Consider the following 15,547-nt stretch of genomic DNA (forward strand, 5'->3'; position numbering starts at 1 on the left):
ACCTGCCTCTCATTCCACCACCACCCAGTCTCAGCAGCACGACGCGGGCACGCGGAATAGGCGTGGCTCAATCGTTCTGACAGGCGAAATGTGCAAATAGCAAAGAGGCTTAGCGTGCGAACTCATACCTGGATTTGGCAGTCGTGGGCGTGTCTGAGAGGATGATGGGCGTGACCAAGCGGGCCGCTTCGCTTTTCACCTTGTGAGGATGTCACAGTACCTGGTCCTCGTGCACGAGCGCAGCAGCGCGCTGAGCCCGCCCACCTCATCACGGTGCTGCAAGTGTCAGTAGTGTGTGTGTCTGAGAGCCCCGCCCCCTGTCTTCCTGCTGACAAGATGGCGGCGGAGAGCAGAGTGTTGTCCTATACCGTATACAAGTGGAGCTCGTTTTCTTCTAGTTATCTCCCTGAGTGAGTAACCGGGAGTTGTTCTCCACCCTTCCAGCGTGCCGCTCGTGGTGCCGATATTGTGCTGTGGCCGGGGGGCTGCTCTGTCTTCACAAATAAGTGGGCCTGCTGCTGTCCTTTGCTTGTTGCTCACAAAGATACTTGTGTGCGGTCATCTGGTGGTAGCAAACCGACCAGTGCACGGAGCAAGATATGCTGCAACTGGTGTGCAAGGCACGACCCAGGACGTCAGATGATGTGAGGGCAGACCATGGAGCTACGTGTAGTGATGGTAGACCAGGTAGTGGGAGGGCAGACCAGGGGGGTAGGTGTAGTGATGGAAGACCAGATGATGTGAGGGCAGACCATGGAGCTAGGTGTAGTGATGGTAGACCAGGTGGTGTGAGGGCAGACCAGGGGGTTAGGTGTAGTGATGGTAGACCAGGTGGTGTGAGGGCAGACCAGGGGGGTAGGTGTAGTCATGGTAGACCAGGTGGTGTGAGGGCAGACCATGGAGCTAGGTGTAGTGATGGAAGACCAGGTGGTGTGAGGGCAGACCAGGGAGCAGGTAGTGAGGGCAAACTGTGGAGCTAGGTGTAGTGATGGTAGACCAGGAAGTTAGGTATAGGGAGGCCAGACCATGGGGGGGGGGGGGGGGGCAGATGTAGTGAAGTAAGACTGGGGGACAGGTGTAGTGAGGGTAGACTGGGGGGTCAGGTGTAATGAGAGCGGATGGGGGGGGGGGGGGGTGTAGTGCATGCCAGAGGGCCATTAGGCGTGAGTGCAGACCCGGGGGGAGGTTGTTAGAGTGCACTTCAGGGGGTCAGGAGGTGTCAGTATAGACTAGGGGGCTAGGTAGTGTAGGTGCGTCTGCCCAGAGCAGACCAGAGGGCTTTGTGGTGTGCAAGGGCAGACTAGGTGGTTGGGTGGTGTGCTTGTCGGTCATTTAATAATTTGAGACTTACCCTTGCAACTTTATTTCTATTCTTATTTGTTACTAGTTTATTTTGATGTATTTCCACCTACCTAGGGAGTGGATACAATCTAGCAATTGAAAGCCACCAGCTTCTGATACTTAGATGCAAGCTTATTAACACAGTTCTTGGCCAATTGATCAGCCATTTATGTCTTTCTTATGGTGCCCAAACATGGTACAATTTTTTTTCGATTTAGATAATTTTGATCAATTATTCTGTTAGATCGAATATAAAGATTTTTCCAGCATGTCTGATTCGATTTTTTTTTTTTTTTTAAACAGGCTAATCTATTCTTGATCGAAAAAAAATTCTTCAAACTTTCATTCGATTCAGTCGTTTTGGTCAAATGGGAAAATTGAATGTTTTTATTGTACTGTGTATGTGCACCTTTAGCCTGACTTCAGTTTTGTGGGTCAGGGAAGACTGGTATTCTTGGAACAGCGGTAGCTTTTGTCAGTGAATTTCAGATTTATCTGACTTAATTGGCAAATTTTTTTTGCAATTTTGTATGCAGATTATTTTTTATTTATGTAGTCGCGGCATCTTCCATGGTACCAATGTGCCACTCAAATACTGTATCCAAGTTGACATAGAATAAAAAGTCTGATCGAAGCAAGGACCTGACCCGCAGCCCATCGAGTGGGCAAGGAGAGAGTAATTCCAGTAAAGAGAGGAATATCACTTTTTAAGGAGTGGAAACCCCTCATTCAACACCCCCTAACTCAGGAATGGTGCATCACACTGACGCTTAGTGCAAATGAAAGCCAAGACTCGTTGCTTTCCAACAATTTGTGTGGACTTTGAAAGAGGAGTAAATATTTAAACAGCAGGCCGTCAAATTCAATAGATAGGATAATACTTAAGTGCTGTTTTTGTTTTTTACCTCCTTCAGATATCACTATAGCTCCATGAAAACCTGTGGCATTGCTATTGTGCTGAAATACTGTACACACATTGGAAAAGTGATTTTCAGTGTGTACAGGCCCAAAATATTTGCCTTGATTTTAGCTGTTACGTTTATGGTGCTGGCTTACGTCATCAGGATACTATACACTATATTATAAAATAGCTAGAAGCCTTATTTTTTTTTCTTTCTTAATGAATCGAATTGATTGAGTGTGGGGAATACATATAGGGGAGTTTCTAGGAACCCAGAGTTTCTCTTTAGCAGGCTCTTTTATCATCAAGACCAGAGTCTGCTTAAATTAGAGGAGCTGTCAGCATACTTTCTCAGAAAAAAACACGCATATAGAAGTAGATAAATACTTGCTCTACTTAACATATTTATTGCACCATCCACGTTTTTGACTTTTGTGATATTTTCACAGTAAAAAAAATGGGAATCCTTCTTAGCATTTCCCATTTTAACTGTGGCTATTTTGAAGCCAATCCTGATGTCATTTCCTCCGTCACGCTCCTCTGCCTGATTGTGTATGCATTGCCCACCCTCCACTATAGAAAGTGCATTTCCTCAGCATGAGAAATACTGGCCAATCAGAGAGGAACAGAGGTGGGGGGGGGGGGGTGAAGAGGCTTCAGCCAATCAGGCTACATTAGTTAAGTCTGAGGGGAAAGTAGAGCAGCAAAAAAGGACATTCCAGCATGCCCTGCATCTTCCTTTTTTGCGTACCAAATTTTTTTACCAAATAGGAGTCAGGTAAACTGGGGAATGATCATTTATCAACAAGAAAATTAATAGTGATTTTAACTTTTGGATTGCCTGGTTAGCATCCTTATTACTTGTTTACCAGATATAAATAAAGAATTGATTTTTGATTATATACCTGACAGTTACACTTTAATGGGCAACAGCTCCAGTTTACTGACATTTCTTGTGCCTTATTCTTTTAGTATGAATGAGGAATGCATGCGGTTTGGAATAATGCATTAAAAATAGGACATAATATGTTTGGGGTCTTGTGATTTTCTGTGACCAGATCCAATAAGGACATTTTCTATGTACCCACGCTGTGTTTAAAAGCTATCCCATAGTCAGCCTCTTTTGCGCATGCCGGGTTTCCGCGTTATCGGGAGCATACTGCAAATGCACAGAATACGTCGACCCATCGTGGGTCGGTGATACTTCCGAGGCGGCCTTTGGGACCCATGAAAGGACTGGAGTTGCAGCAAGGAACACTTGTGACCTCTATGGGCTGGAAGAAGGCCCAGGTAAGTAATGTTAGATTTTACAACTCTCCTTTAAAGTGGATTCGAGCTAACGAAAAAAAGTTTGACTTATTGCACCAACAACAGTACTATACCTGTAAAAAAGAAAAAAGAAATAGCCCCTATTGGGTAATTACCTCGAGGGGGAGAAGCCTCAGTATCCTAATCAGGCTTTCCTATTCATCTTTAGTCTTGGTGATCCAGCTAATTTTGGGAGCATTTGCGCTTCAATGTAAAGTATTGAAGCGCTGGCAAATCGCTCATCAATCTCTACACATAGCGATCTTTGTGCCCTGACAAGTACTGCGCTGGCACAGCAGAGCGTGGCAATATTTACCTTCAGTGCTTCAGTGCAGGGAGTCACCGAACCCGATGGGGCTATTTATGCCAGAGCCTGATCAGCGAGCTTCTACTGCGCCTGTGCTGGAGCCCAAAAGGTAAATATTGCCGCATGTGGAGTTTGGGGCTTTCTGTGCTAGATCCAGGAGGCAGAAGAGGATGGGGTAAACTCCATTAAAATCCAGAGGCTTTCCCCTCACAAGAGAAGTACCCCATTAAAAATGTATTTAACCTTGCCCACAACATTTCTCATAAATAGATTCCTGTAGCAATTATGAGGTAGCTAACCTCTCTAATTACATTATAGAGTTATAGGAGAGGGGGGGAAAATTGCTAATGTATGTGAGGCCATTGGTAATGTCCCCACATTTGATCTCAAAAGCCACTTTAATAAAAACAGAGAAAAACTCATTGGATTCCCAGTTTAATTGGCAATTTATATTTAGAAACTGCTTTAAAACTACATACAGGTACAAAAAGAACATTATGAGCCGATTTTCATTTGTCTCTTGAACTATCTGTAGCTTCACTTTAACCAAGCTGGCAGTAACCCAGACTTGACCTGGTCTGAAAGAACAAGGGTCATATGAACTTGGATGTTGATGAATGTAAATAAAGAGTTTGCAAACAGGAAAGATTAGGAACACTCTCTGATGCCTGGAACCCACTACAAATCTCAAAGCCCTATCACCATTGCTAGCGCTTTTAAAGAGCGATTTATTGAGCGTTTTCTGGTGATTTCGGGAGTGGTAGTGTTTTTTAAAAAGCGTAAGCTTTTTGCCAGCTATTGAGATGGCGATTTGAAATTGGTGATTTTAATTCTGATTGGTCCTATCAAATCCTCATAATTGTTTTTACAGTTTGCAGTAATTAAAATCTCACAAAGATTGCTATGTGTAGAGATTGATGAGCGATTTGCCAGCGCTTCAATACTTTACATTGAAGCGCAAATGCTCCCAAAATGCTGCATGTCCTGCGATTTCGATTTTGCTAATCACATTTGCTACTGTGGACTTTGTTACATTAATTTACATTGGCAGAGAGTTTAGGGAAATCGCTAGCCATTTAAAGCACTCCCTAAATGCTCAAAAAAAGCGCTCTAGTGGGTTCCAGCCCTCATGATGGGAATGCACCATGAGATTTTTTTGGGCAGATAGATGGTTCAATAGATAATTTCCAACATGTCCGATCTTTTTACTGATCGATTTCTGAAAGAAGTGAATGGAAATCAATCGGAGAATCAATCTGCTGAAAAACTCATCGTGTATTCTCAGCATAAACAGGAGGATGTACAATTGTGTTTCCCCTACATCACGTGTTAGGAGTGTGACTGCACGATCAGCATGTTGGAAAAGTGTTTTTGAGCAAAATTAACTAAATAGGGGTTTAAACAAATAATTTCACTAGTTAGAGCACTGTGATTTGAGCTTTCCCAGCATGCACATGCTATACTTTGTTTAATGGAAACAAGTGGTTCTCATGCTTTTTGTTTAAAAGCATTTGAATGGGTGGGTTTTTGCTAATCTGCTTTTAACTTATGCTGGATACACACCATGCGTTTCCGCGGTCGATGCGTCTGTCGATACGCATCGCTTCGATTATTTCCGACATGTCCGATTCAAGCTTCGATGGATCGTTAGGTCGATTTGCCATACTTTACATGGCAATCGACCTAAAAATCATCGAAATGCGGTCGGAAATAATCGAATTGACGCGTATCGACGAACGCATTCGACGCAGAAACACATAGTGTGTATCCAGCATTAGGCTACATACACACTTGAGATAAAAGTCGTTGGAAAAGGCAAGATCACCGACCAATTTTACCCCATCCCATGTAGTATATGAGCCATACTCTACACAGTCTATTCTATGGAGCTGAACTCCCCATCAGAAAAAAATCCTTTGCAAGATGCTGCACACAAAGCCTGACGTCAGCCGCCTCCGATCCAGCCCTTAGCGCTGGCCGGAACTGTTTTTTCCGGCTACGCTGGGCTCGGGCGGCTGGGGGGACCTTCTTTCGCCGCTGCACGCGGCGGATCGCCGCGCTGCGGCGGCGATCAGGTAGCACACGCGGCTGGCAAAGTGCCGGCTTCGTGTGCTGCTTTTTATTTCATTAAAATCGGCCCAGCAGGGCCTGAGCGGCAGCCTCCGGCGGTGTTGGACGAGCAGTGTTGGTTAACAGACATTCATCTGCAGATCAGATCCACCAGGATGGATCTTCAGATCTGCAGATGATTTAGATATGCAGATGAATGTCTGATGGAGAGTTCAGCTCAATAGAATAGACTGTGTAGACTGAGTATGGCTCTCATACTACATGAAAGTGGATAAACTTGGTCTAAGATCTTTCAAGTGTGTACACACCATTAGGATCAACATTCGTTTTACTTTGACGCTAATGTGGACTGCAGAGATTCCTGGAGTTAACCAGAGTTGCTTGAAAAATTACAGTACAATGTATGTCCAAGTCGTAGTGAAGATAATCTACCAGAAGTCAGTTAGACCTGACTGAGGGTACTTCCCACCTGCCCCATGTTAGCATAATCTGGGGTCTGTACTGATGCAGGGGGCTTGTCAGTGATGGGATGTTAAAATGCTTGGAGTTTTCTATGTAACAGTTGGTGGTCTTTTGCAGTCATTTCAGCTGCGCATGTTTATTTAACTACCTTATTGGAGGTGTTATTTGTCGAATTTGTTCTTGCTTTTCAGATTTTGCTGTAACTCTAAATTGTACATTAATACTGAACTAATGCTGGGGATACACGGTACGATTCTGTACCGTGTATTGACCAGCTGATAATATTCAGCTAGCTCGATTCCCACCTGCGGACAATGGCAAGGAATCGAGCGCTGATAAGGAAGCGGGGGCAAGCGGTAATCGATCCGAGCGGGGACGCGGCTGGGGTCGATCCGGCGGCTAATCGAGCCGCCGGTCGACCCGGGTATCCACAGCATTAGGTAGTATGTTTACATCAGGGCTGTAAAGTCAGTCGGGGCAATTTTGGGTGCCTGGAGTCGGGAAAAATGCTCCGACTCCTACTGAATTTAAACTGTAATTAAAATATAAAATATAAAATGTATAGGTAGGTAGTGGCCAGTATAGTGCCCAGTATAGGTAGGTAGGGGCCAGTATAGCGCTACCCCCGCGGCCCTGCTGCTATTACCTGCTTAGGCAGCGGCTTCCTAATCTGGGTTCCCATCTCATGTTGCGTATAAGTGATCACAGCAGCGCGCCCGGCGCTGCTGCTGTGACGATGCAGGGGGCAGGAAAGAGCGCGGCTCCCTGTAGCGGCGATGTGTATCGCCGTTACCAGGGGAACCGCTCTTTCCTGCCCCCTGCATCGTCGCAGCAGCGCCGGGCGCGCTGCTGGGATCACTTATACGCAACATGAGATGGGAACCCAGATTAGGAAGCCGCTGCCTAAGCAGGTATTAGCAGCGAGGCCGCGGGGGTAGAACTATACTGGCCACTACCTACCTATACTGGGCACTATACTAGCTATACTGGAGCACTACATACCAATACTGGGAACTATACTAGCTATACTGGAGCACTACCTACCAATACTGGGCACTATACTAGCTATACTAGGCACTATACTAGCTATACTGTGGATCTACCTACCAATACTGGGCACTATACTAGCTATACTGGGGATATACCTTATTATTATTAAATACAATAAATAATAATAATAATATACCTACCAATACTGGGCACATTACTAGCTATACTGGACACTATACTAGCTATACTGAGGCACTACCTACCCATACTGGCCACTATACTAGCTATACTGGGACACACTGGGGGGGGACCCCCGGCTTATATAGGGGGTCAATCATTTTTCCCTGTTTTTCAGGTAAATGTTGGGGGGGGGGGGGGGGAGTCGGCTTATATGCGAGTATATACGGTATACTAAATAACATCTACGCTGTAAGTATAAAGCCTGATGTGTAGCCGTGTCACTAATAGAGATGGTCAATGAGATGGAAGTAATTCTGCGTTGATTCTGATTTATGATTTTGCTCATGAAATCAAATAATTATGTTAAAATTTGGTTTGGTAACTATGAATTAAATGGTACCTGAGAAGGATGAAAAGACAAGTTTTTATACATACCTGGGGCTTCTTCCAGCCCCCTTCAGGCTAATCAGTCCCTCGCTGTCCACCTCCACCACTTGGATCTTCTGCTATGAGTCCCGGTAATTCAGCCAGTCAGCACAGTCCGGCCACATGCCGCTTCTACAGCCAGGAGCGTTCTGCACCTGCGCAATAGTGCTGCGCAGGTGTAGTACGCTCCCGACGGCGGAGTGTGTGCATGCGTACTACACCAGACTAGCTCAAGTACCTGGACTCATAGCAGAAGATCCAGGTGGCGGAGGAGGACAGCGAGGGACTGATTAGCCTGAAGGGGGCTGGAGGAAGCCCCAGGTATGTATAAAACGTTAATTTCATCTGTCTCAGGTTAACTTTGTTACACAGTAGTACTATACTCTACATATGCACTCCCCACAGAGCTGCAGGGAATCCACTGAGAATGTTGTGCACATTGAACACCGAGGTGTTGTCTATCACCCATAAACCTGGTTCAGATTGTGCATGAAGAATGTGTAATAGAGGACAAATCTCCTTATTCCCCTGCAGAGTACCTGCACATCATTCACATGTACCCACAGTTACTGTACATTGCCTTGGGCCTGATAGATGTTCTTTTTTCCGGTCTGTACCTTTTACAAGTACTCTTACCAAGGACTAGTTTTAGTCTAAAGGGAATAAATATGGCAGTCTCCATATCCTTCTCAGTTCAGTTGTTTTTTAAAATTCCTAAATGTGTTGGCAGTTAAGAGACGAATTTCATGTTACATACTTTCAATCAAAAAGATTGTAATATGCAAATTAGGAGTCGGTGGAATCCTAAACTGAGGAGTCGGTTTACATAAACATGGTCTGGCGTACATAAAAACACAAAGGTACGCTAATGATTAAAAGTTAAATAGAAAAAATGATTACCCGGCTTGCCATCCATGTAATAAACGTTACCGGAGTCCCAAATCAGCCTGATCTGGTGAGTAAGCTCCACTCCTTGACCAATATGCTAGTGTCCTTTCTCTGTGATATGTAGAAAGGCTGATGCCTTTCTGTGCAAGGGGGCGGAGTTGCACACCAGAATGTGGCTGATTTGGGACTCCCAGTGAAGATCACATGTATGACGTGCCCAGTAATTAATTTTTAGGCTAGGTTCACAGTTGAAGCACTTTTGCAATCCCTGTAAAGACAGAAAACACAGTGGAACACAAACCAGTCGCACCATATGTTATGTGACCTTTTAGGTTGCATACAGTGAAGCATACAGGCTGGAGGGAAGGGACGCAGGTGGGGACCGGAGATATGCAGGAGGCGGGGGGAGCGGCGAGAGCGACACTTACAGAGGTAAACGCAGCCCGCTGCGTGTCGACAGCGCAGCTGTGATTTATGGGGCATAGCAGAGCGCAGGGGGAACTTAGGGGGGATTGAGATAGCAACAGAGGCTGGGCGGTAAAGGCAGACCCAGCCTCTGTGTGCGGATTTCATTCTTAGGAAGCCACCTCGGGTTCTCTTTAAAGAGGAGCTGTCAGCCATACTATCTCAGAAAAAAACCCACATATATAAGTAGATAAGTACTTGCTCTACTTACATATGTATTGCACTGTCCACGTTTTTGATTTTAGTGATTTTTCTACAGTAAAAAAGAGAAAATCCTCAGCATTTCCCATTTTAACTGTGGCTATTTTGAAGCCAATCCTGATGTAATTTCCTCTCTTAGGCCTAGTGCACACCAGAGCGGTTCGCCTGCGGTTTGCGATCCGCTTGCGGGTGCGGATCTGCTAGGGTAATGTATTTCAATGGGCTGGTGCACACCAGAGCGGGAGGCGTTTTGCAGAAACGCATACTCCCGGGCTGCTGCAGATTTTGGATTGCGGATGCGTTTCTGCCTCAATGTTAAGTATAGGAAAAACGCAAACCGCTCTGAAAAACGGCACTTCAGAGCGGTTTGCCAGGCGTTTTTTGTTACAGTAGCTGTTCAGTAACAGCTTTACTGTAACAATACATGAAATCTACTATACCAAAACCGCTACACAAAACCGCAAAACGCTAGCTGAAACGCTGCAGAAAAATAAGAAAAAGCGTTTCAAAATCTGCTAGCATTTTGCGGATCTGCTAGCGGTTTTTGGTGTGCACTAGGCCTTACTCTCCTCTGCCTGATTTGCCCGCCCTTCACTATAGAAAGTGCATTGTCTCAGCATGAGAAATATTGTCCAATCAGAGGAACAGAGGCGTGGGAGGGGAAAACAGGAGAGAAAGAGGCTTGAGCCAATCTGGCTGCATTAGTTAAAGCGGTATCGTCACCATAAAAATCAAATTTCAACAGCAACTGGTCTGAGTGTATTAAGTGATAAAGATGCTAATCCTGCATTCAAAACTTTCAAAACGTTTTCTGCTGTTATGATTTGGAGTTATGATATACCTTAGGAGCACTGGCCCTTTAGTAGTCGGTGCCAAAGAATTGCATGCTGGGGGTTCTTTTTATCTATAATATATTCCTCCTCTTCCCTTTATTTCCCTGCCTGCTGCTTATCTCAAACCTAATCCCCTAATCACTTGTGTTTACAAGCAAGGCTGAGGTGACTCAGCGATTGGAGGAGACAAGAAAAAAAGTAAAGGGCAGAAATGACATCACGAGTTAGTCTTTACTGTGGGCAAAAGACATGGCCCCCACCAGGAACAGAATTCTCGTCATTTACTATATATCATTCACTGAAATCAAAACGTGGACAGTACAATACATGTGTTATGCAAGTAGATCAAGTATTTATCTACTTATATATATGTGTTTTTTTCCCCCTGGCATAGAATGGCTGATCCTACTGCTTTAAGTCTCAGGGGAAGTAGAGAAGCAAAAAAGGACAACCCAGCATTCCCTGCAACTTCCTTGCATCAGGGAGTGAATTACAAAACCGCTCAGGAAAACGCTTAGAAAAACCGCTTAGCACAAAAACTAATTGCCCACCCAAGCGCCGGGAATCTAAAAAGACATGTCAAAAACCGCCCAACGCTAACTGCCACGCGAACGGAACGCAATGTGAACAAGGCCTAAATGCTTCTGTAGTCAATTTAGGCCTCTTTTCCACTATTCAATTTCCACCATGCGATTGAGCTACTATACTAATTATAGTACAACTCCATTACATACAAAACGCGGCAGGACGACGATTGCGCTTTGACCAAAATCGCATCACGATCGGATCGCACTAATGGAAATTGCTGCTGCAGTTTCCATTAGTTTAATGTACCTTGCGATTTGCGATCAGAATCAAATCGCAGGCTAGTGGAAAAAGGCCCTTATTACTTCCTTTTCATGCATGTGCTATGCAAACAAAAGTAGAAATACCTGTAGATCTCCTACACACCTTGTTTAATGAACAATTGTCTGCAAATGAGATCCACCGGGATGTTTAATATATTTTTTTTTTTTTTTTTTTTTTTACTTACCTTGCCTTGTGCTTACACTAATAAATTGCTTCATTAACCACTTCAGCCCATGGGTTGTTTTCACCTTATGGACGCAAGCAATTTTCATATTTCAGCACTCTTCATATTCATACACCAATAACTTAGTCACTACTTATTACATCATCTATATCTTGTCATCTTTTCACCACAAATTTAGCTTTTTGGGGGTGTTTTTTTTTCTTTCTTTTTTTTATCATTTTATTCTCTATGCATTTTGAAGGGGGGGGGGGGGGGGGTGTGAAAAAAATACTTTCCCCATTTCCATCCACTATCATTTTAAAATAAACAATGGAATCATAGGTAAAACTCACACATTTTATTTGCCCATTTATCCTGCTTATCCCAACAATTAAAGGAAACCTGAGATATTCAATGGAGCCTGATTTTATACTTATCTGGGGCTTCCTCCAGCCCCATGTGGGCTGAGGGCTCAATCACCTGCTTCTCCGTTCTCCAATGCTAAGCTGTGTTAATTTGTCCAGTCGACCAAGCGTGTACCCAGTCATGCTCCCGGCCATGGTAACACGATGGGATTGTGTGCAGCCAGGCCGCACATGCACAGAAGTGCACAACTGGCTGCGACTGGACAAAATAACACAGCTGATCACAGGAGAACGGACCGGCCAGAGAGGATGGTGATGGAGCCTCTATTTCACATGGGCCTGGAGGAAGCCCCAAGTATGTATAAATTGGGCACTATGGCTTGTATCGTGTACACTTTAAGTTATGTCTCTAGTGCAATGTATGGGCATAATATTTGTAAATCAAGATGTATTTTTTTACTATATTGGGATGTTCGTTTTCTCTTTGTACCCTAGCAATAGTTGCAAGCCTTTATTTGCCAAAACAGTAATATACCTTCATGACATATTTAAAAAGCTGAGTCCCTAAGGTAACAATTTATGTATTCTATTTTAAATTGTCACTTTATTTTGTTTACAAGCTTTTTATTTTGGTACAGAATATAATAAACCTTTTTATTGCTTTTTATTCAGTTTGTCACTAAAAAGAGTTCATAAGACATAAGCCTCAACCCTAAAATCTATTCTACAACTTATCACTGTTAAAATAATACCACATATCTCCAGGGCTGTGGAGTCGGAGTCGTGGAGTCGGGCAATTTTGGGTGCCTGGAGTCGGGGAAAAATACTCCGACTCCTAATGAATTTGTAACTGTAATTAAAATAGAAAATATGATAAAATGTTCTATTTCTCAGATAAAAGTCATTAAAAATAATGTATATATACAGTATATATACAGTAATAGCTGTGCTTAGTCTACAAAAATGAAATAAACCAATCAAAATTAGTTACTTGTGCTGCTTCAATAAAGCAGTCCCCGTATTTTTAAAGTCAGATATACATATCTGATTGTGACTGTATATATGATGTGTACACAGGAATCTCTTATATATACTAAATAACATCTATGCTGTAAGAATAAAGCCTGATGTGTAGCTGTGTCACTAATAGAGATGGTCAACGAGATGGAAATAATTCTGCATTGATGCTGATTTATGCAAATGTATGCACTCCCTTTGCTGATGAAATCAAATAATTTGATATGTTATTAAAATTTGGTTTGGTGACTACAAATTAAAGGGAAACTGAGACGGATGAAAAGTAAAGTTTTATACATACCTGGGGCTTCCTCCAGCCCCCTTCAGGCTAATCAGTCCCTCACTGTCTTCCACCACCCGGATCTTCTGATATGAGTCCTGGTAATTCAGCCAGTCAGCGCTGTCCGGCCGCATGCCGCTCCCACAGCCAGGAACATTCTGCACCTGCGCAATAGTGCTGCACAGGTGTAGTATGCTCCTGGCGGCGGAGTGTGTGCATGCGCACTACGCCTCACTGGCTCAAGTACCTGGACTCATAGCAGAATATCCAGGTGGTGGAGGAGGACAACGAGGGACTGATTATCCTGAAGGCGGCTGGAGGAAGCCCCAGGTATGTATAAAACTTTAATTTCATCTGTCTCAGGTTTACTTTGTTACACAGTAGTACTATACTCTACATATGCACTCCCCACAGAGCTGCAGGGAATCCACTGAGAATGCTGTGCACATTGAACACAGAGGTGTTGTCTGTTTACAATCTCCTCATTCCCCTGCAGAGTACCTGCACATCATTCTTACATGTACCCACACTTACATTGCCTAGGGCCTGATAGATGTTCTTTGTTCCGGTTTGTACCTTTTACAAGTACTCTTACCAAGGACTAGTTTTAGTCTAAAGGGAATAAATATAGTAGTCTACATATCCTCACTTCAGTTGTCTTGTAAAATTCCTAAGCGTTGGCAGTTAAGAGACGAATTTCATGTTACATACTTTTAATCAACAAAATTGTAATATGCAAATTAGAGGAGTCGGAGTCGGTGGAATCCTAAACTGAGGAGTCGGAGTCGGTGGATTTTTGGACCGACTCCACAGCCCTGCATATCTCACAGTTTATGGCACCCACTTAAAGCCTCTTGCACATTACATGTGACTCCGATTTTGACACGATTTTACATACGACTCCGATTTGCGATTTATTTTATTTATTTTCCCCGTTACTGCATGCTGTGGTTTTTCTGCGTTTTTCTATTGAGGGCATCATGGGAAAATCGGATTTGCCGTGTGCAGGGGCCTAAAACCTCGCTAATAGTGGATATAATAGTATAACAGGCATGCCCAGTATAGGAGCTGCAGCTATAAATAGTGGATGCTATATTTTTATATTTATAGAGGATTCCGTAATGGGCAGTCCCATCGCCTGCTATTTTATGGGTTGACTTTGGCACCCAAATTTACTGTCATAGCCGATATTCGTGGTACTTTACATGGGCGCCTACGACAGCACTCAAATTTATCAGCGCGGACTGTGCCCAAATTTACGTGACCCCCTCACAGCAGCTCCGGTCACAGACCTGCTGTGAGAGAGTTACAATTAGAGAAAGGCCACACTTGTGTCCGCGGCGAACAGTGTTTTCATGTGGACAATTTTTTTCATCTTTTGAGCGTTTTCACACAATTGTTGCCCACCATAGACTACCACCACCTGCTACTAGTCTATGGGACTATGCACATTGCGATTTCAAGCACCAAGGACTCTGGACTTTTGCTACAAGTGCAAATTATGCAGTGCTCATGAACATTTTTTTTTTTTTTTATTTTTTTTTATTTTAGTGATTACTAGCAGTAAAAGTGAGCATTGTGGGACTAAAAGGACACAGATTGACCAATGGGTCACATTATCCCTTGGGCCAATCACTGAAGCCACAAGGGTCTTTGACCAATCACTGCTTGCTTGATACAGGAAGTCTTGTAATTCCTGTATGCATTTTTAGAGAATAGTCGCTGTAACAGCAATCATTCTCACTAAACAGGCATGTATTGGCTCAGAGGCTGCTTGTAGGTTTAATTTAAAACCGCCTCTTTTACCTCCAAACATATTTCAAACATATTTTTATAGCTAAACTTTTGAAGAGCATATCTCTATAGTAAGGTATAAATTGCAAAGGTTTCTATTCAATGCCCAATCCACTGACCCTTGATGAAGTATGACCTGTGCATTGTTATTTTGACTTTTAATTTTCAGTTCAGGTTCTCTTTAAAGAGAAACTCTGACCAAGAATTAAACTTTATCCCAATCAGTAGCTGATACCCCTTTTTACATGAGAAATCTATTCCTTTTCACAAACCGACCATCAGGGGGCGCTGTATGACTGATAATGTGGTGAAACCCCTCCCAAAAGAAACTCTGAGGACCGTGGTACTCCTGGCAGTTTCCTGTCTGTGAACCTTGTTGCATTGTGGGAAATAGCTGTTTGCAGCTGTTTCCAACTGCCAAAACAGAAAGCAGCAGCTACATCACCTGCCAACAGTAAAAAGGTCGCCATGTAATAAATGTCAGAATGTTAAATCAGGGATTTAAAAGATTTTACAATAGGCAAACACTGACTAAATCCTATATACAGAATTATTGTAAAAATGAAGCACTTTATTACATTATTTTCACTGGAGTTCCTCTTTAAGTATCTGTAAAGTTATGTCTTCAAGGCCCATAAGCAATTCACTTTTTCTCCTGCATTTTCTCCCCTTGTGATATTTTCATACCTTGGGATAAAATGCCTTTT

General features: G+C 43.4%; 1 protein-coding gene across 1 annotated transcript in view; it reads left to right on the plus strand.

Annotated features, from left to right (window-relative positions):
* Nucleotides 1-212: 212 nt before the first annotated feature.
* Nucleotides 213-15,547, plus strand: part of MKLN1 (muskelin 1) — a 92,025-nt gene continuing 76,690 nt past the window's right edge. Inside the window, exon 1 of the mRNA XM_068276015.1 lies at nt 213-410. Within this exon, the coding sequence (XP_068132116.1) occupies nt 337-410 (74 nt within the window). The 5' untranslated portion in view covers nt 213-336. The remainder of the gene's footprint in view (nt 411-15,547) is intronic.

Source organism: Hyperolius riggenbachi, chromosome 3 (genome assembly GCF_040937935.1).
Source record: "Hyperolius riggenbachi isolate aHypRig1 chromosome 3, aHypRig1.pri, whole genome shotgun sequence".
NCBI classification, from domain to species: Eukaryota; Metazoa; Chordata; class Amphibia; order Anura; family Hyperoliidae; genus Hyperolius; species Hyperolius riggenbachi.